Genomic DNA, 22,333 nt, shown 5'->3' on the forward strand with positions numbered 1-22,333 from the left:
TATCAAAAAACAGTCAAAACCACAAACCCATTCAAAAAAGGAGAAAAAGTATGCATTATAACTAGCAATACATGATTTCAAGAACAAAGATGAGGCTTTTAAGATTCATAAAATCTCTGGTATAACAATATGATAGAATCCAGACCGATATTTGGTACTGTGATGTGTTGGCAGAGTAGATAAATAAATACAGAAACTGGTAGCACATACATAACTTCGAAGATTTAGTAACTAACTACTTAATCTACACGTTAACACAAACAGGCATACCAAGATCACAACTTACACTCATAGTACAGGACACATGAGTACACAGTTTGTGTTCTCTCTCTTATTCTCGCTGTTCATTCACAAATTCACCCAGTCTTCGTTCACTAGCACTACAGTCTCACTCAGTCACACAATTACTATAACAGTCCACAGTTCACAAGTTACACGCCAGTCTCACAGTCCAGGATGATATTTGCGGTCCACTCACTCCGGTAGAACTCTGTTCACAGCCCCATGCCAATATCCAGTGTTCTCTTCCACGCTGCACCAGAACGCACGACGTCCACTCACAGTAGCTGGCCCAAGAGACCCACATACAGTGACAAGCATACAGAACAAGTCTTCAGTTCTATGGATGGACACTCCAACAGACTGTCGCTCGTAACTTACACTTGTCCACTGACTGACTGACTGACTGACTGACTGAGCTGACAGTGAGCTCAACTCCAACTCGACTAGAACTACTATCTCAACACCAATTGAACTAACTCCAACTGAAACTACTACTACAAGTCACGGAGTCTTATATATACCCGGGTCAATCATTTCAGAATAGTCCGGAGACTGGACGCATCCAGAAACCTCGCGCTGTAGAAAACTCCAGGTTAACTGTCTCATAATTTCCATTTGACTACTGCACCGCTCGGGCGAACAGAGAGGGGCCTGGCCTTGCACCTAGGCTCGACTGTGAGTGGTGCGGCTTGGAGGGGGGGGGAGGACAGCCTGGATTGTGACATCCTGCTTCAATTGCTGGGCCCGCCCAAAGTCAGAGATTGAGATGACAGACTTGGAGGCTGCTTGGGTTGCAGGATACACAGGCTGAAGATTATATTACAAGTGTCACTCTCCAAATACCTACATAATATCTAATAATTAAATATCATTAATTTTTAATTATTAATTAAATATTATTAACTTTCATATTTTAGTGTGTAATAGAACAGAATGGAACTCCACCATTGTCCAGTCCCAAGTTCGGAATGAGAAAGGAGGAGGGTTTGCTGGTCTGGCACCCAGCTGTGAAACTGCCAACGCCGAGTGTTGGGCGGCAGGAAATAACCTGACTTCCTAAGGGGGCCAAAGGCTTCGGGCGAATGAGCCCCATTAGGGGGGGGTTGATGATCTCCACAGTGGAGGAAATGCCAGTGGAATCCATTATGCAGTGTCTGTTCTCCAGTTTAGGGGCGGCTGCACAAGGCATCTGTACCCCAGAGGAGCGGCCTCATTATCACATCACTGGATCACATCCAGAGTTGTAATTCGGGACCTAGTCCCAACAGGTGACACCTTGACATTCAACCATGGAAGGTCTTTTAAGAAATACTCCACCGGCTGAACCAAGAGTTCAGAGAAGTCAGCATTCGGATACAGTGGGCTGCCACTTAAAAGATATTGTGAAGTCAGAGGCACGAAAAACCCCAGTACCACATACACGAACGAGACAAAATCAAGAATCAAACCAAAGCAGATAACATACTTCTCTACACACAATATAAACTCACTCATGCAAACCAGTAAACTAAAAGTGATCACCGACATAATGGACCAACACAAAATTCTTATCATGGGATTACAGGAAATTAGAAACACTGACCAGGATACCTTGGAATCAGAAGGGTACAGACTTTATAAAGGTATACCTGGGAAGAGAGTGATGAAGAATGTCCCACAATTTGGAACAGGATTTTTGGTCAGCCTTAAAATAATAAAAACTCAGTTCAAGAATTCAAATCACACTCTCCATGACTCTCAACACTCACTTAAAAGGCATCTAATAAAATCTATACTATAATAAATGCCCATGCTCCCACTAATGATAAAAACAACTCCTCAAAAGACCACGAGGGAACAGAAGAATTTTGGGACCTATTGAACCAGACCATAGATAACATCCCCAAACACCATGTAAAATTATTCATAGGCGACTTTGTAACACTCCCTTCAACAGTTCCTCATTGAGTGACATTTATGTGACTGTGCATATAGCATATAATAAAGAAAATAAATTAGAACTGTGGCTCGCCTGCAAATTGCCACAATATAGGAATCTTAATTACCACTCTACTATGGTTTCCCACTTCTCTATGTAATAATTGGATGCCAGCTTTACAGTTTAAAAGGAACTGTAATGCACATTTATTTTTAATAACATAGAGACTAGATGAAAATCACAGGGGTGGGATATGAAATATTAACCATTAAGTATCGCTACAAGAAAGGAGATTAATGCATTCTCAATTTTAACTGAATTTATTAAAACAAAAAACAAAAACAAAACAAAAATGAGATGAATTGGACAAGGTCCTTTCCAGCCTGAAAAAATTTAATTTGAAGTTAATGGAATTTCTCGTCGCTTGCATTATCTAACGTCGGCTCACCAATTTGCTTCAGATGATGTCCTCTAGTTTCCATGGTTACTCGTTCCCCTTTTTGCCATGGCAGATCTGCTCCATGGACATCCTTCCTTCCTTCGAGTACTCCATTTAGGTCTATTTGGGCCTAACACTCCCTATGATCTCGGTTGGAGAAAATCCAACATTATGAATTTTTCTATCTTAATTAGAATTTCCACATCCACTACACTGTTTCGCTGTAAGAATACAAAGTCGATACTGCGTATAGTAGACTTGAACTAAACAAAGTCTTTGTCCACACAATCGTAGAGTATATATTACGAACCGTGACCGTGTTTCGGCAGTATTGCTGTACTGTGTACCGCTATAAACATGGAAGTTACGAGAAATGCTGCCGATACATAGTGAAATACATAAATCAGTTCCACAATGATAATAAGTTCCGTTCCAATAACGTAATAACTCCATTCTTGTCCTAGTTCCGTAGCAGTTCTAGTTTTTGTACCAGTTCTGGTTCTAGTTCCTCAATGATAGCTGCGTCCGATATTTTATAGGCTCATTCCCCTTCCGCAGGGTCTCTGCTTCCTAACCAATCTCCTTTCTTTGCTGCTTCCAAGACAATCTCCTTTTTTCCATCCTTTCTGTTCACCAGTGTGGTAGCCGTGTCCACAAGGTGTACATCTTCACGTCACAAGCCTCGCGCAAGGTGTCCATCTAATACAAACAAGCTCGCGGTAAACCCGCTGACTCATACTAATTTCCCAGGCTTCCAAAAATAACACTTCCTTATACAAAGTATGGGCTGAAATGACACAATTGTAGGTTTCTAGTATAGAACAAAATACAGAACATAATGAAAACTTCTTCCAACATTATATAAATAATAAAATATGCTGTAATAATATAAATAATAAATGATTTGAATATTGTATAGATTTACAATCGCCTGTAATAAAGTTTACAGATGTCAATTAAATATTCCCGATGACAGATCTTCTGATATCGTATGATATCACATAATTTGGGCTATATAAATAATTTATATATGGGTGTCAAAACCTGGAAGGTAACAACTTTAACGCTACAAAAGCAAGCCCCTAAAACTAAAAGAAAAATATATCCTACCCAGCTAATCAACAATGAAAATTACCAAAAAGCAACTGAAAAAATAAAAATCACAGATAAACTTGATGACTTGGTACACAACCTTAAACTGCAGAAGACCTGGCTCCAATTAAACCACGTAAAAAACACCAATGGTGGAACAGCGAATGTGATGAAACAGTGGAGTAAATACATCAGGCATGGCTATTACAACAGTCCCAAAAATCAGAAATATCCTATCAAAATCTAGTAAAACAGAGAAAAGAAAATACCCAAGTCTTAAGAAGAATAAAAAGACAGCATCATAAGGACCACTGCAATTAACTGAAGAAGAATTCAATAAAACTCAATCAAGGGACTACTAAAAAACCTTCAGAAAACAGCTCCAAAAATATGAACACCCGACCCTACTGGTGAAGGATGGAAATGGCAAGCTGGCTCATAACAATACAGACAATGCAGAAATTTCAACAAGCTTCTAAATTGTGAGGAACCTACAGAACTTCTACATTTGGATACCAACACCCCAACAAAAACACCACCAGAAAACATCAATCCTCCCACGATGAAGGAAGTCTACCAAGCACTGAATAAATTATAAAACTACAAAGCGCCAGGAGAAGATCAGACCTTTGCGGAAATCTGGAAATATGCAGGACGATCAGCAAAGTTTGCCCTCCATGAACAACTTGTCTCTATCTGGATTAAAGAAGAACTGCCAGAACACTGGACAACAGCCCTCATTCACCCACTGCACAAAAAAGGAGACAAAACCGACCTTAAGAACTACAGGGGAATCTCACTCCTAGACATAACGAACAAAATATTTTCAATAATCATCCTTAATAGGATGTTTACAACTTGAGAAAGAACTACCAGAATATCAAGGAGGTTTCAGATCCTGGAGGAGCTGTCCTGATCAGATCATGAGTCTTAAGTTGATAATGGACTATAACAGGAGAAGAAACAGAGATATGGTGATAAAATCTGTAGATTTCAAGAAAGATTACGATTGCATCCATAGAGAATCTCTGTTTAAAATTTTAAGACACCTTGGACTACTACACCCCAAATTAATAAACATGATAAAATTGACTCTCACTAACACCAAATCAAAAGAGTCATTTGAAATTAAAACTGGACTACGGCAGGGAGATGGGTTCTCACCATTATTATTTAATTTTGCTCTAGAAATGGTAACGAGGGAATGGTTTAGAAAATGTCCCCCAAAAATAAAGATTGGCCGAAAAATCAAAACAAACTGTCTGGGTTTCACAGACGATTTAGCACTATTAGCTGTGGACATAAAAGAAGCAAAAACCCAGATATCAGAACTTCAAAACATTGCAAATAAAATTGGCCTCAAAATATCATTTGAAAAAAAAAAAAAAAAAAAAAACAGAAATTATGCCCCAAAACCAACACAACTAAAAGAAGTTACCATGAATGGTAATAAAATCAAAATAGTAACTCAATTTAAATATCTTGGAGAAGTAATAACACATAACCTAAATGAAAAAAATCTCAATCCAAACAAGAATAAATAGATTAGTTAAAGCACAAAAATTAACATGGGATATCTACAAAAAGTTTTTATCAATAAATGCAAAAACAAAACACTACAACACAGTTATAAAACCGGAAGCTACATATGCAGCAGAAACACTTTTTCACCTGAACAAACAAACAAAAACTGACAGACTTCAGAAAATTGAAAGGAGGATTGGAAGAACCTGCATCAACAAAAAATACCAGAAGGATGGACAGTGGTGGATAATACCTAACAAAGTCGTGTACAAAGAGCTAGAACCCATTACAGATACTATGCGTAAGAGGAGACTGGGATTCTTGGGACATATCATGAGGATGCACGATTCGAGGCGTCTGAAACAATTAGTACAACACAATCTTGTCTCAAAAAATACCACAACCGGATGTAAATGGATCAGAGAAATAAGAGAGCATCCGAAGGAAATAGGCCTTACAACAGAAGACAAAACAAATAAGATAAAATTGAATACAAAACTCAAGAATACAAACCTCCGCTTTACACTTATATGAAACAAACCAACAAGCATATTTTCAACCAAGGAAAGGGCACGATCGGAGCGTCTGAAGAAGTACTGGGAGGACTACAAAGGTCAAACAATCCCTTCAAGGAGACCTGAACGATGGACTGAATAAAGTGATCGTATGGGGTCATAATAGAAGAAGAAGAACAGAATGGACTAATACGTGCAGCAGGAAATAGATCAGAAATCCAATAAATCTCAATTAAGTATCAGTTTCAAGGATATACTGTACAGAGAATTTCAGAGGTGAGTTTAAACTTTTTGATGCAAAGTGTACATACAACAATGGAAAGGCTGCGGTCCCAGCAGCAGCAACTATGCCACTGACCGCGATTGTGAACAGTGTCACATTCAGTACAGATCTGTGTGGTATTCGATTTTCTTGAAGGTAATATTGAGAATATACACTTTCTATTTGGACTCGAAATAGGTGGAGGGACATAAAGTTCTGCGCTGGTCATGTGACTGGTCAACATGACGTGATAAGTGCCGAGCCAAGTATCTAGCAAGTTTGTGAACGACAGTTTTTATCTTATCTTTTCTTATGGACAATGGAGGCGTTTCTACATGAAAGGTAGTTTGGTTGTGTGGCCAGGATAGCAGACCTGGTTCAGCACGTTTCCCCACATTCAGAAATGTCAGACGTATCCTATCCCAACACAGCAAACAGTGTGTGAAGTGGAAGTTTTGATAAACATTTAGTAGAGACTTGTTTTACTTTGGTACAAGAGAGTAACATGTGTGTGAATTGTAAGCTTCAAGAAGGGCCACTGAACTTTGAAGTCAATTACAAAATGCCGTGTCTAACTAATTTAAAATATACATCACACAAGACAGAGAATAACAAGTCAAATGAAATAATAAAATGTGTTCATGTAAATGCCATAAACATTGAATGTGCTTTCCAGACGATCTGGCCGAAGCAAGAATGTGTTCGACTCTTGCCGCGAGCAAGTGAACTGTGATGTTAAGCCAGCAGTGACACATACACCTCACTTCTGGTAAACTTGAAGTGAAACTCCTTGCAAGTGAAACATAGGCATTCATAAATGATATGTTTTTCTGTAACCGTATGAGGTTAGTGGAACAATTTAATGTAGGAGAAATCAGTTACATTGAACTAAGTTCTCGTGTTCACAAATTGCAAATTACATCTATATTGTGGTGTAAGAATATGGTGAAGAAAAATGATGGGAGTGGCATATGAGATTTGAGGTTAGCAAAGACCAAAAGAACATCGGTTTCCAGATCATTCTATTATCTAAAGTCAACATGGGAATCTGCATATATGGTGTTGGGGACCTACAAAGAGGATCCCAGCCTCGCTGTGAAATAGAGGTTAGATGCAGGATATCGGAGCCCAAGATGAACAACTAAAAAGCAGTGGTCACCCGACCTGACCGGAGGATGATGTAGGAGGAGCCAGGTGAATACCACTAAAATTATTTAAGTTATTGTATATGTAGCACTACAAAAAACTTAGGGGGTATTAGTGTAAATTCAGGTAGTTAATAGATTCAGATCAAAACAGGGAATGGTTGTACATCTCCACAAGTTCTATGTGTTTCAAGTTTCGCTGAGAGGTGGTGGTGATTTTTTTTTTTTAAAGAGGAAGTACAACGAGGTAATCATCCTCTCTGAACAAATTAGTGGAAAAGAAATTTTAAATAGAAACAAAATTATTTATTAAACAAAGGAATTTGGAAACGCAGTACCAAATAACACAAAAATTTATTGAATTAGGGCAAAAAATTACTAACGAATCAAAAGGGAACATGCGTTCGCTGAGTAACAGTACACTTGTAATTTATATACCCTTGATTCATCCACTGTCGCACATGAAGCGGATGACGAGATCAGCAGTAGTTGCGTCATCGGCTAGTATGCGTTCGAGTGTTTCCTGCAGGCCGAGGCTCCGTCTTAGGCCAGAGAGATCAGCACACTCTGTGAAGATGTGGGCCACGGTGAAGTCGGCACCACAAGAACACACTGGGAGGTCTTCCCTCTTTAGGAGATAAGAGTGCGTAGATCGTAAATGACCTATCCTCAGTCTACACAATACCATGGCCTCTCTCTGTGGAAGTCAGAAAGGGGACCGCCACACGGTAGTTGTCTTTTTATGGATCTCAGCTTGCTGGGAGTTCGGATAGCTAGCCATTCCAATTCCCAGGACACCAAGATGGTTCGACATAGCTGAGAACAAATATCTTTAGCAGGTACACTGACAGGTCTTGGAGGTAAAAGTACCGCTTCCATAGCAGCTTCATCCGCAAGTTCGTTTTCCGCAATCCCAACGTGGCTTGAGAGCCAAGCGAAAGTGATTCTGGTGCCAGCATCACTTAACCTGGCTAGAAAGTCATGAATCTGCTGCACCAGTGGGTGTTATGAGAAACAGGCTTCAATAGACAGCAGAAAGCTTAACGAGTCGGTACACATAAGAAAGTGGTTTCTTTCGTCACCCAGTGTAAACTGCAGAGCATCTAAGATGACGTAAAACTCCGCAGTATACATGCTACATACACTAGGAAGCGAGGTCTCGCTCATATCATCGGTGACAAAAGAGCAACCAACATTATCTTCGATTTTAGAACCATCCGTGAAGACATGTCTCGCGGCTGGATACTGGTGAACGAAGTCCTGAAAATACCTCCGATAAACGGAGGAATCCGTGTTCACCTTGGGTCCATGGAGTAGATCTAGATGTATAACTAGTCACGGAACCAACCACGGAAGTACCTCACTAAAAGTTTGTTCAAGACAACCACCGATATCGATATTCAAATCACGACACAAGCTATCAATTCGAAACCTAACTGGCTGTGTGGCATTCAGCCGGTTTTGGTACCTCTGGTGGTATTGGATACTAAAGATGCATTGATAGCCTGGATGTAGTGGCCTTTCATGAATTTTGGCAGCGTTCGTGAGGAGTAACTGCTGCCTCCTTATCTGTAAAGGCGGAACTCCCGCTTCAGCGAGTAGGATGGGAATGGGGCTAATACGGAAATAAACCGTTGCCAGCCCAACTCCACTATACTGTCTAAAAGGCTCAGCGTAGATTTTGATGCTGAACCATAAGCCACACTTCCACAGTCAATTTGGGAGAGGACCGTTGCCATGTAAAATCGTAGCAGCACAGCACGGTCAGCCGCCCACGATGTGCCGCTGAGAAACTTAAGCATGTTAAGTCTCTTGATGCAGGCAATCTTCAACTGACGGATGTGAAGCTGCCACGTTAGCCTCTTATCAAAATGAAGACCCAGGAATCTGCAGATGTCTACCACTGGTAAGACACTGTTTCAGGATGCACAAGCCGACGTCGACAGAAGTGGACAATTCAGGTTTTCGCCACTGAAAATCGAAAACCATGTTGCAGGGCCCATCTGTCGACTTGGTTAATAGCTTGCTGTAGTTGTCTCTCAGCAAACGCCACCCTTCCGGAGCTGTAATGTAGAGCTAAGTCGTCTACATACAGCAATGGAATGATTGCGGGCCCAGCAGTGGCAACTATGCCATTGATAGTGATTGCAAACAGCGCGACACTCATTACAGATCCCTGAGGTACTCCATTTTCCTGAACGTAATATTGAGAAAATCCATTTCCTACTCAGACTCGGAAGAGCCGGAGGGACATGAAGTTCCCAATACACGTTGGCAAATTTCCCCAAAATTCCCACTGGTGTAGAGTGGAGAGAGTTCCATATCGCCAGGTAGTATCGTAAGCTTTCTCCGGGTCAAAAAACACGGCGACTAGGTGTTTCTTTCGGAGAAAGGCCTCCTGAATTGCGCTCTCCGGTCTGACCAGATGATCAGTGGCAGAGCGATGAGAGTGGAAACCACACTGATAGTTAGACGAGAGACCTTCCTTATCCATGGCCCACACAAGATGCCAGTTACCCACCCTATCAAATAGCTTACTAAGGGTATTTGTACAGCATATTGGCCTATAACTATCCAGGAGATTTGGATCTTTACCTGGCTTGGGAATTGGTACCACAATTCCCTCACGCCAGTGAAATGGAAACACACTCTCACTCCATATTCTGTTGAATAGGGTGAAGATATCCTTGAGACATCTGTCACTCAAATACTTAAGTATTTGATTATGGATTTTGTCCGGTCCAGGAGAGGTGTCTCTGCATAGCCCGAGTGCACTCTGTAACACTCCGTGAAAGGCACAGTGTAGGGATGCGAAGCACTAAGAGGCGAAAGAGAGATGGTGTGCCTCTGCTTCGCGCTTAATTGGTAAAAATGCAGGGTTGTATCTGCCAGAGCTGGACGTATCTGCAAAATGTGACATGATGTGTTCTGCAATGACTGAAGGAACCGTAACAATATCTCCATTAATAGAGATATCGGGGACTGAGGGCACATTCTCTACTCTGACAATACGGCGGAGTTTTGTCCACACTTGTGACGACAGAGTATGTGCCGTCATGAAAGACACGTAGCTTTCTTACTCTCTCGAATAAAAAAGCGGACCTTCGCACGCAGACGCTTAAATGTGATATGATTGGCCATCGCAGGATCCCAACGATAGTGCTTAAAAGCCCGTTGGCGATCACGTATGGCTGCTGCAATTTCGTCCGTCCACAATGGGACCTGTTTCCGGCGACGAATACCGGACAAGGAAGGAATTGTTTCCTCCGCAGCAGCCAAAATTCAAATAGTAATGGAAGAAACATGGCCATCAACAGACTCCAGCACATCTTCGGCCATCACTGCGCATTTGAAAAATTCTGGCCAATTTTCCTGCCGAAGTAACCAGCGCTTGGGTACTTCAGACTGTCTTTGATTCAAGATAGATAGAATTAACGGGAAGTGGTTACTATCACAGAGGTGGTCATGTACTTGCCACCACAGCAGGGGAACTAGCGCACAGCCACACGAGGTGACATCCAGGTGTGAGAATGTGCCATGTACGCTGCTGAAATATGTCGGTTCCCCTGTATTAAGCACGCAAAGATCGAACAGGTTTATCAATCACTTGAGCATCCTCTCCCTAGAACAGGAAGACAGAAAACCCCAAAGTGTGTTACGGGCATTCACGTCTCCCAGCGTAAGGAAAGGCGGAGGTAACTGAGCGATCAAATCTTGTAGTGCACGCATTTCAATACTGTAGTCCGGTGGAATGTACACGTTGCACACCGTTGTCATTATTGGCAACGGAGTGCGAACTGCAACCGCACCTGAGTACAGAGCGGTACTTCTTCACTGAAGATGTCGGAACGAACTAGGGTACTAACGCCCCCAGTACCCGCGCCATCCACAGCTACTCTGTCTTTAGAATGAAGACAATATCCTCTCATAGTCGTGACGTGTCCAGGTCTCAAACGAGATTCCTGCAGATAAGACTATGGAAGCCGCATAGACTGATATCAATTGACGTAACTCAGCTAGGCGACAGTGATCACTGTTGCAGTTCCACAGCAACAGTATCATTGTGTGGATTGGTAGCGTTACGAGATTAAGACAATTGCTTGCCCTTCTTTTGGTCAGCTACCTACCAATTTCCGCCGTCTTTGTCGGTGTCCGTTTTGTCATCATCACCATTTACAATAATAATGGCTTCAGTCTCCATTGTGTCCTCTGCAGGGGGTGACTTGGAGACTGAGCCCTCCGTAGATGGTGAGCTCTCCGACTTTGAATGGTGGGCCTTCTTCCTGGGAGAACTGAGTTCCCCAGAAACGGAACGAACACGAGACCACCGGGGCCTCTCATTCTTTCCCGCCGTTTCCTTAGTCTTTGAAGGAGAACCAGCAGATGGTTTGCCAGTCTTCTTCGGGGAAGCTGTGATTCCCGATGGGGTTGGAAAAGACTTTTTCTCCAACTTCTCAGGAGAGTGCTGTGGCTTCCCTTTCTCCTCCTTCTTGATCTGTGCCTTGGGAGGAAGGCTGGAAGAAGGTTTACCAGCCGTATTTGGGGAAGTCATTCCCCCTGCACTTGTAGGGGAGGACTTCCCAGCCGATGGTGCCTGGGAAGTGCCATTTCCAGACGTTTTCGGCAATAACTTGCTTAATACCAATATAAATGGTTCGTTACTGGACATTATAAATTTTCACGCTAACTCATTCCTGGTTGCCAGCATTGCCAGTGTGCTAAGTTGGGCTCATCAGTTGGTAAATTGCACACCCACCAAGACACATGGCTAGTGCATACTGCGGAGGCCACTGCGTACGCTACTTGATCTATACCAAATAACTTGCTTACCGATAATTTTGTTGAGATTTGTTCTTTCTTTCCTTAGTTATTGGTGCTGTGAGGAACTGTCTGTTTGCTAGTTGACGATTTCTCAGGAGTGGTTGTTACAAAACTTGTTGGTGTTATCGATACTTTTGCTGCCTTCTCGCAAAGGAGACAGAGATTTCCGAAGGGGCCATTGATTTAAATTTCCTCCGGGCATCTGGATAAGATAGTTTATCCAGTGTCTTAATATCCTGGATATTCTTTTCTTCTTTGAATATGGGACAATTCTTGGATCGAGGGGCATACTCAGCTGTGCAGTTTACACACACGGGTCGCGGTGTGCATTCTACACCGGTAGGTGCCCCTTTTCCACATTCCCCACAAGTTGTTGAGCCTTGGCAGCGTGGTGATGTGTGACCAAACCGTTGGCAGTTGTAACAGCGCAGAGGTGCTGGAATATAATAACGAACTGTCAGCGTATACACTGAAACTATAATTCGGTCGAGCAGTGTCTGTTTGTCAAAGGTGAGTATGAAAGCACCTGTGTCATGAAGATTGGCTCCGACACGCCTTGTGAGCCTTTTGATATTGGAAACTCCCCGATGTGCAAGGCTTCAGATGAGATCATTTCTTTTTTTCTGCTATTTGTTTTATATTGCACCGACACAGATAGGTCTTATGGCGACGATGGGACAGGAAAGGCCTAGGAATGGGAAGGAAGCAGCCGTGGCCATAATTAAGGTACAGCCCCAGCATTTGCATGGTGTGAAAATGGGAAACCATGGAAAACCATCTTCAGGGCTGCCGACAGTGGGATTCAAACTCACTATCTCCTGGATGCAAGCTCATAGCTGTGCACCCCCAACCGCACGGCCAACTCATCATCAGAGGCTTTGACTAAGTCCCTGTAAAACATGATTCCTTTAATGGAGTTCAGGGACTTGTGCTTTTCCACCTTAACAGGTACTGGTCCGAACATTGTAGTTTCCAGTAACCTCTTACTCTGTATAACTGTAGTGGTCTTGATAAGTATGGAGCCGTCTCACAGCTTCCGCATCTCATCAACCTCTCCACCAACAATATCCTCTACAGCATTACTAATTAGAAACAGATTTTCTGGAAGGAAGTGCAGTCCATCGACTCAGGAGGAAACCAGGAATCGAGACAGATTTTTCTCAGACATTTCCCAACTGAACAAATCATCGGCTCGGTTGAAACGTGTACGTTTCTTTGCGGGACAATTTAAAGACGCAGTTTTAAGGCCTGAAGCATTCGACGAATTAAAACCAAACTCAATAACCATGCATAGTCCCACGAGTACCCGGGATATAAAAGGTCGACCTTCGGCAGAGCCCTGACGTACCAAAGGCAAGGCTATTTACTCCACAGTGCACCCATATCTGGAAGGGGTTCTCTAAGAACTACTCTCCCCGTAGCCATGCATCACCTCGTCACGAAACAAAACCTGTGATTAGGGGAGGATAAAACCTCCGTACTAACCTATTCTACCCGAGGCAGAGAGGGTGGCTAGACAGGAAGAGGAATGAAATTTAACTATTACAGTGCCAAGATGCCAATGCATCGGCTCTTACATTCTGTATGAAAAATGCCAGGATGCCGATTCAATCGGCACCCTCTTATAAGTGGTGTAGTTATGCAGTAAGGCGCTAGATTGCGCTACAAATCAAGTATAAAGAAGGTAGAATGTTTGTAATCCCTTCTTATGTCATTAGATGGCACTGACATAGCTTCATTTCTGCTAGTTTACTCGTCAATTGTGAGTGTATGATCTGTGAGCGCTTGACGTCTCTGATCCAATACGGCAGCCTCCTTGTTTGTTTATGCCCGCGTGTTGTGATTTTTTTCAATCATTTTACGTTCTAATTGACGCATTTGAGTTTATTATTATTTCTACTGTAGTTATAGTTACATAGCAATTTATTTAGGTCATAAAGTTGCATATATATAGTTATATATAGTATATTTATCACAATAAGGCATGTCGTCACGTAGGCCTATTTCGGGAGAAGAAATGGAGGAACTTTTGGGTTGTTTTGAAGATGTAAGTGACTGTAATTTTAGTAAAATTGATGATTATGATGTTTCTGGGTCTTCAGATAGCGCACCAGAGAATGATGGAGCCATGCCATTAGCTAATGGGCTTACAACATTTCGTGCATTGTCAAAGATTTATCGTGACAGTGCTAATGAAAATGATAGTGACAGTGAATTAGATGATTGTTGGACTGAATGCATATTCCCTGCAAGTAATGTTGTCCATCCCCACCATTTTAATGAAATCCCAGGGCCAAAACATATAGGCCAACCTCAACCTGATGCTCCACCCATAGAATATTTCAATCTGTTCTTTACACTTTCATTCCTGACACTATTAGTTGATTTTGTATGTTGCTCTGATCTTCTAAACTATTCTGTAGTAGCTCTCAAATAATTACTATTACTCTCCCAAAATTCATAAAAATATCCAGTCATTGACAGGTAACACTGTTGGTGACTTCCTCTCCACATGTTCAATGTTTTTGGAAATTAGTTTATAAATTGGAAAGTAGACCTACATTAACAATATGAATTGGTACATATGATTCCATACAAGAGTTAAGATTAAATATCTTCACTTAGTCACTTTGTATTTAGTATAAAATGTGCTAATTAATTTCAAATTATGATTTTTCCTTTTAAAAATAAAAAAGAATGATATTTTTTGCACAGTATTCCACAAAATTTTGTTTTTTGAAATGCAAGTCACATGTTTATATTCCTTGGAATATATCAAGCTCACATACCAAATTTCACCACCATATCTTTTAAACTGAGACGTAAATACTTTCTTTTATACAGTGATCCAAAATCCCTTGAAACATGCTTGGCATTCTATGCATATGATGCCCTATTATGGATCGGCATCTAAAGAGTTAAGAAGGTGAGAATATAAGGGTAGAAATAGTTACGAAAAATAAAGAGCACAGACATCTCTCAGACAACTCGGGGGACACCTTGTTAGTCTGGGCCTACACCGAGGCCAATCTAGCATGGGTAACCCTGAGGTGGCACAGCCCTCGGGATCAACAAGCACACAAGCCCCCACACTGACGTTAAGGTCTTGGTGTTCCTACAGGGGTTTCGCTGAGAGCAATGCTGGAACATACATTTGTGGAATCCTTTATAACCCATACTATATTACAGCAGCATGGTTTAAAATCTCATCTGCTGGAAAATTATACCATCGTACCTTTCATCACCATCATATTATTTATGAAATTAATTAAATGATTGGTAAATTCTCAATACACACCTCCTTCTTTCACAAGATACAAATGCCGACTGTCTTTTGTTTTGTTTTTCTCCTTCAAAGTTCTCTTCTGTGTATCTTCTTTATTTAGGGCTGGAAATACACTTATTTGTTGATCATGAATCACAAGGTCTGTGCCACCAGACAAACACATGTCAGCACTTTCTTTTGTCTGCAAGAAATGGAAAAATATTTGCATGAGTTACCGGTACCATTCAAATGTGATCGAATCTACTATAAAATAAAGTGTAGATATAAATATAAGGTAAAACTATATTAGAGGAAATAGGAATCATTCTTATTGGCATAAGTAAAAACAAAATAATGTTGTTCTTAATAAGTTAAATAAATCACACTAACTGTAAATTTCACAAATCCAGTTCCTTTAGAATGTTCTGTTAATGGATCCATACAAATGAGAGCATAAAATATGGGGCCAAATTTTTCCATACAAGCTTTCAAATCCTCATTGGTAGCAGAAAATGGAATATTTTTTACAAAAACTGTTCGACCCTCAGAAACATCATTAGATACCACTCTTGAGCCAGCTCTCTCAAATTCAGGCTTTTCATCTGTAGTACTTTCAGATCTGCAATCAAAAAGAAATAATATGTAAATATGCAAAATCTGAGTGAGACTAATATAGAATGAGAAACAACTCACTTAAGATTGATATTAAACACAGTCTTGTGCCACTATCTACTCAGTGTTTGACATTGACTTGTTGAATGTGGAAAGTTTCATTGCTCGCTATCTGTAATTTACTGCACTAATATTCCTATCAATGGTTATGTTTCAAATTTGGTGAAAATCCACTCAGAGGTAAGAATCATATACAATTACTTATGACCAGGGCCCGGATTCTGATGACATGTCATCTTTTAAATGGTTCACCACAGACATTGCTAACTTATAAACTGTCCCCTTCTCCAGTCTTCTTGCATGACGTTAGCATAACCCTTTCAGACCATGTACGCACAATTGTGCGGGTTCGTATTTTATTTATGTCTGAGCTTATTTGACGTTTTCTTGGCGCTAGACCGGACTGCAGTGCTTGTGCGAGACACGTAGCATATACTTCAGCTGTTTTTATTTAGTACTTGACCACCAAGGGGCAGGAAGAAGAGTTTAAAAAATACAGTTCATTAGCAAGATGGCGGGAAGCAGTAATGCCTAAAGTATTTATTTATTGCATTCAAATTAATCTAGAAGCTTTACTGAATATCAGAATATAATCAATGAAGTGTGTAAATTGTGTAGCAAACGTAAATTGTGAACTTACATCGTATGTAATACCATGAGGTTTTGAATTTTGATACGCACATATGTGCGGGCTAGGTTTCCTTACAGGCAATGCATGCAGGAGTGCTGGGTGCTGTCACAAAAAGGACTGTGAAAGCAAAACTCGTACTCTACATGAGAAATGTAATGTATAAGATTTAAATTGTTTAAAATCGTTCCCCACTGTAAAATAGAACATTTGATCATGCACATATGTATATTCACATGCATTGAGGTAATTTTTCTTTTTTGTAAGTGGTGAATTAAGTCCTGACACGCACAATTATGCGGGTGGTTTTTTCAGATGTTAATTTTTATTTTGTAAAATAAACTAAAAATATATCTATTTAAGAGCATTTTAGTCAGTTTTTGACGTACAAACAATTTTTTTTTTTTGCTAGGGGCTTTACGTCGCACCGACACAGATAGGTCTTATGGCGACGATGGGATAGGAAAGGCCTAGGAGTTGGAAGGAAGCGGCCGTGGCCTTAATTAAGGTACAGCCCCAGCATTTGCCTGGTGTGAAAATGGGAAACCACGGAAAACCATTTTCAGGGCTGCCGATAGTGGGATTCGAACCTACTATCTCCCGGATGCAAGCTCACAGCCGCGCGCCTCTACACGCACGGTCAACTCGCCCAGTTACAAACAAAAATTCACACCGCCAGTTTTCTTTCAGGTCTGAAAGGGATACCCCTGTGATGTAACCCATGTGTTCTTGACCGCTCGACCAAATTCTGGCCTGCTTGCTTCAACGGGACGGCATGGCTATCAGCTGTTAGCTCGTCCGTGTGTATTGCATGAATAAATATAAATTAAATCGAATATTCTTTCATTCCCATAATGTACCATTGCAACGGGCACATTAAACCCTCTCGGTTGATTTATAATTTGATTGGAAGATAATATTAACAGTTCCTGTACCATCACAATATACATGTATAATATATGTTTATCCTGGTTCACATCCGCTATTAATTGTTCACAGTTGTTATAGTCATTTTGATTATCAAAGCACTTGTTCTTATGCTCTTGAAACGATGTTCAAGGTCTAAGCTGGTACACAGGAACATTCCTCAGTTTGCGATAAACACGGAGGTTTCCGGCATTATAGATTGACTTGAAAGTGCCATCCAGGCACTCTACCTCATAAGCATTGTTTCCCAGGCTTCTTATAATATTATATGGCCCAATATACAAGGGTGCAAACATTGTGTAATATCACTTTGCTGGGTCAGAGATTGCAGGTTTGCGAATAAGGACGTATTCATCTACATTTACAGTACGATGAAACTTCTCTTGAAGTCTACGTAACCTTCTCTTGGCATGATCCACCAGATTTCCCCTTGTTTGCAAGATGGTTTTAGCATGTAAAGACTGTCACTGATCAAAACTGGGGGTCATACTGCTCCATGGCCTAATCGGATAATGACTGAAATGAAAGATCGATGGAATTTTTTTTGGTTGCTTGTGTACAATATTGTTAACAACCTCCATAATTATTGGCAACAAGGTGATACACAAGTTGTGTTGATCTTTGCAGTATATTCTGCAAAATTTTGAAACCTCTTGTATTACCCATTCAGCGGAATTACTACCTGGATTACGGATGGAAGTCATAACGTGCTTGATTCCTAGTCGTCCTAACCCTTGCTTGAACTCGGCTGATGTAAATCGTGATCCAGGGTCTGTTAACAAACTCTTGGGCTTACCCATTATAGGAATGATGTTTTTATTCAGCCTGCACAGAATGGACTTTGTGTTCGCTTTCTGGATGGGAAAAGGCAGAAATTTCAAAACTACATCGATGGTTACAATCACAAACTTGAGTTTCAATTTGCTAGTCGGAATTTGTCTGAATAAGTCCATTGCAAATAGTATGCCTGGTCCCTCAGGTATAAAAAGGGATAGGTTTTGCTTCATAAGATGTGGGCTGAATTTAATCCTTTGACAGGTATCGCACGTATGCAAAATGTCCCTTACAAATTTGCGCAGTTTATCCCATACGAAGATTTCCTGGATTGTCACTACTGTCTTGTCAATCCTGCATGGCCTGTGATTCGCTTACTTTCGCAGGTACTACTGCTTTTACCTTAATGTGTATCGGATCTACAATTTTATAAAGAATACCACCTTGGTACAAGTATCTACTAGCTTTCCTTCGAATAGACTTATAATTCAGATCTCCTGGTTCGAGCTTTCCTGACAAAGTAAACAATTAAGAGTCTTAAGTTCTTGTTCCTTCTCTGTATTTGGTAAAAGTATCTCAGTTTACATAAGAATTTTTTATCCTCAGGAAGTAATTTAATATGATTGATTTCAACAGCATCATTCTCAGGATTACGACTTAAACAATTGGCTAGGCTGTTGGATTTTCCAGAGCAATGCTTGATTTTTACATCAAATTGCTGGATGAAGACTGTCCATCTTGTAACTTTCTCGCTGCTCATAGTCATGCGCAGCATGAATTTCAATGCGTGGTGATCAATATGAATGATAGGAAACCCATAAATTATCTTTCTCCACTGTGTTAATGCATGAACTATCGAAAGCATCTCCAATTCTGTAACTGTGTACACCTTTCCATAACTCCTTAATTTCCTGCTCAAAAAAGCGATGTAATCTTTTACCTCGCGTTTCTCAGGATTCTCTTGAAATAAAGTTGCTCCGACACCATTTTTCAAAGCATCTGATTGAACAATAAATGATCTTTCAAAATCCGGATAACTAAGCTTGAGGTTATTTGCTAGCGGTTTTAATGAAAGTTTCCTCAGCTACTTCCGACCATTTCCATCCCTGGCCCTTCTTTAACGGTTCCTGCAGAGGGGCTACAGTCTCAGTGTAGTGTGGGCAGAAATTTGAAAAAAAAAAAAGGCACATGCCAAGAAATCATCACACCTGTTTCACCCTCTGCGGTCTGGTGAAATTACAAATTGCATTTTATCTTCACAGGGTTCAGTCTAATGCCCTCTCCATCAATTACATGGCGTAATAATTTAATTTCATTCTGGAAAAATTTTGATTTCTTGAAGTTGACTCATAATCCTGCATTAGACAAGGTAGTAAGCAACTTTTTATCTAACTTGGTCATGTGATCCTCAAAAGTCTTGGATGCAATGACCAAATCATCGACAAAGCAAGTGGTGAAATTTTTTACTTCTGGTGTCGGACATCTATCCAAGGATCTGATTAATGCCGCCCCAGCATTTTTTATTCCAAAAGGCACTGGACAAAAAAATAAGTGTGCTGGCCATATCAAAATCCTGTAAAGAGCCAGGATTTCTCCTCTAACAAGATACTGTAGTAAGAAGAGGTTACATCCATGATCATCAGAAAGCGTATGCCTGCAAATTTCCGGATTAGGTCCTTAATATTGGGCACGATCATTCTTGGGGATTAGTCTTTCATTAATTGCACGGAAGTCTAGACAGATCCTTAATGAACTGTTAGGCTTAGGAATAACGATGATGAAGTTTAGGTAGGGGTTCTCGCTTTCTCAATTATTCCACCCCTTTCCATCTCTTCTATAACTTTACCTACTCTCTTGTAATACTTCTAGGGGATTGGATATATTTTCCGCTTATAAGGTGACCAATCAATCGTCAAAAGTTGGGTATTACACCTGGTTTTTCACCAAATGCCAACTTGTGTTTTAGCAGTAAAATCTACATCATTTATTTCTGTTCACTTGAACCTACAATTTCCTGAGCTTTTACTTTTATTACTTCAAGGGGACGAATATCCTCTTCTTGACCTTGCAATATCTGATTGATCAACCTAAAACGACTATCCCAGTCAGGATTTTCATCATTATCCCTCAACAATGACTGGTTTAAAACCAATTCTTGATCTACAACATTATTGTCCTCACCCAACGAAATGGCTTCAGAAAAATCATTTTTCTTTACAACAACTTGGTTGGTTTCAAATTTGCCTTCACCTTGATAGTATCCCAGAAAATTAACTCCGAGAATCATGTTGTATTGGATTCGCGACATCACTATAAAAATGTGTGGAAATTCAGATGCTCCTATTTGACGTAAGAAAGACTTGCTTTTTACATTCTACAGATTTATTCAGTATAATACCTTTGATTTTGGTATTTGATACGGGAATTATGGGAATATCACCTTTCCTTGTCATTTCCTCTGGTAAGTTGTTGGAAATAATACTAATCGTAGCCATGTATCAAGTAAACAAGACACAGAAATGCCAAAAAATCATGCTTTTATAATGGGTAATTTAACTTTCCCTGGGACATTGGGTTGGTTTTTCTCTTCAAGAAGTTCCTGGGGTTGTGTTATCCAGGAATCAACCTGAATTACCTCAAATTTGCATTTTTGCCTATACTTTCCCATTTTATCTGTCTCTTTGGCAATTAATAATTGATCGATTCAGTTACCATTACGTCAGGATTCGAATCCTGCTCCTGAATAGCCCGTTTCCACTTTTCTTACTCCTCTGTTCTCTTCTTCAGCTCATTGACGTATGTTTGATTTTCATCGCTGCTATCTCTTCTCATCCCCCACAGTTGGTTAGACCGGTAATAGCCTCTCCAGTTTTTGGCATGAGACCTTACTCTCTGAGAATCTTTATCTTGATTACAATAATTTCTTCCTCTTACTTTTGCAGGATATGGCTGATAACCACGGAAATTCCTCCGGGTAATTCGCTCTTCTCCCCCTTTGGACATTCCCTGATTATCCACAGTTTGTACCTCTTTATTCTTCAGCGGGATAGCTGCCTTTTGTCATTTGGTGTGTACTGTGTGAATTTCGTGATCTACAGCTCTCGAATTTCAGGGTTGTTCCTTGGACATCATGTCCAGCTGTCTTAATTTCTCAAGCTCGATCGCCGTTCGAATGTTAGCTGCCACTAATATTCTCTGGACGTCTGGAGGTAATAGGCGAATATTAACACAACAAAGTTCTTCCTTCAGGAGCGGAGCATCAAGTACCCTGATTTTACGATGCTCGTTTGAAAAGAACTCAGAATATTTAGTCGGCAATGACGATGCATATTTTCAGGCGTACCATTCAGTTTTCAAATTATGTTGAATGTCTGAGTTCCAATATTTCTTCAAGAGCACAGTTTTAAACCCATCAAAATCGTCAAAACTGTATTTAAAAGCCATAAATCGAGCATGAACTGAGGACTCTAAATATTTCTCTGTCACTCGTAATTGACGTTCCGGCGGTATTTCCTTATCCCTAAAATATTCTTGCAAGTCTTTAATGTTTTAGGAGTAAGTCCCTTCTGGTTGTTAATTTTACGAGGTTTATTATCCTGCAGACATATGATATTCAAGATTTGAGGCTAATTCATCCCACTAACTGTTTGAGTTGGAGACCCATTAATTATTACATTACGCTCTTGATTTTCTATTTCCTTGATAGGCCTGGGAGTAAAACTAACTAGTTCTGTGTTGACTTGTTGTTCCATCCTTGCTTGTCCTTCAACCATAGAAGCCATCATTATCCGTGAACTACCATTGTATATTTGCAATGTTTTCACTTCTTGAGTGATATTAGAGATTTTGTCTTTCACCTTATTTTCCATTTTTCCTACACTTCCACGAGCTGTGAGAAGTTTGTGATCTACCTTGGTCACTACCTCTTCCTCCGATTTCTTATTGTCACCTACTATTGTTTATAACCTGTCTATTTTATCATCAAGACATTTCTGATGCATTTCTATTTCCTGTCCACCTAAATTACACTATCACAAATCTCTTTAAATCGTCCAGCCCATCTCAATTG

At 40.4% G+C, this 22,333-nt stretch overlaps 1 protein-coding gene across 1 annotated transcript in view; it reads right to left on the reverse strand.

The window, feature by feature from the left end:
* Positions 1–22,333, reverse strand: part of LOC136866306 (RNA-binding protein 28) — a 188,006-nt gene that overhangs the window by 62,500 nt on the left and 103,173 nt on the right. Inside the window, exons 7-8 of the mRNA XM_067143149.2 lie at positions 15,654–15,882; positions 15,297–15,465 (exon numbers count right to left, since the gene is read on the reverse strand). Coding sequence (XP_066999250.2) covers positions 15,297–15,465; positions 15,654–15,882 — 398 coding nt within the window. The remainder of the gene's footprint in view (positions 1–15,296; positions 15,466–15,653; positions 15,883–22,333) is intronic.

Source organism: Anabrus simplex, chromosome 3, assembly GCF_040414725.1.
Source record: "Anabrus simplex isolate iqAnaSimp1 chromosome 3, ASM4041472v1, whole genome shotgun sequence".
Lineage (NCBI taxonomy): Eukaryota > Metazoa > Arthropoda > Insecta > Orthoptera > Tettigoniidae > Anabrus > Anabrus simplex.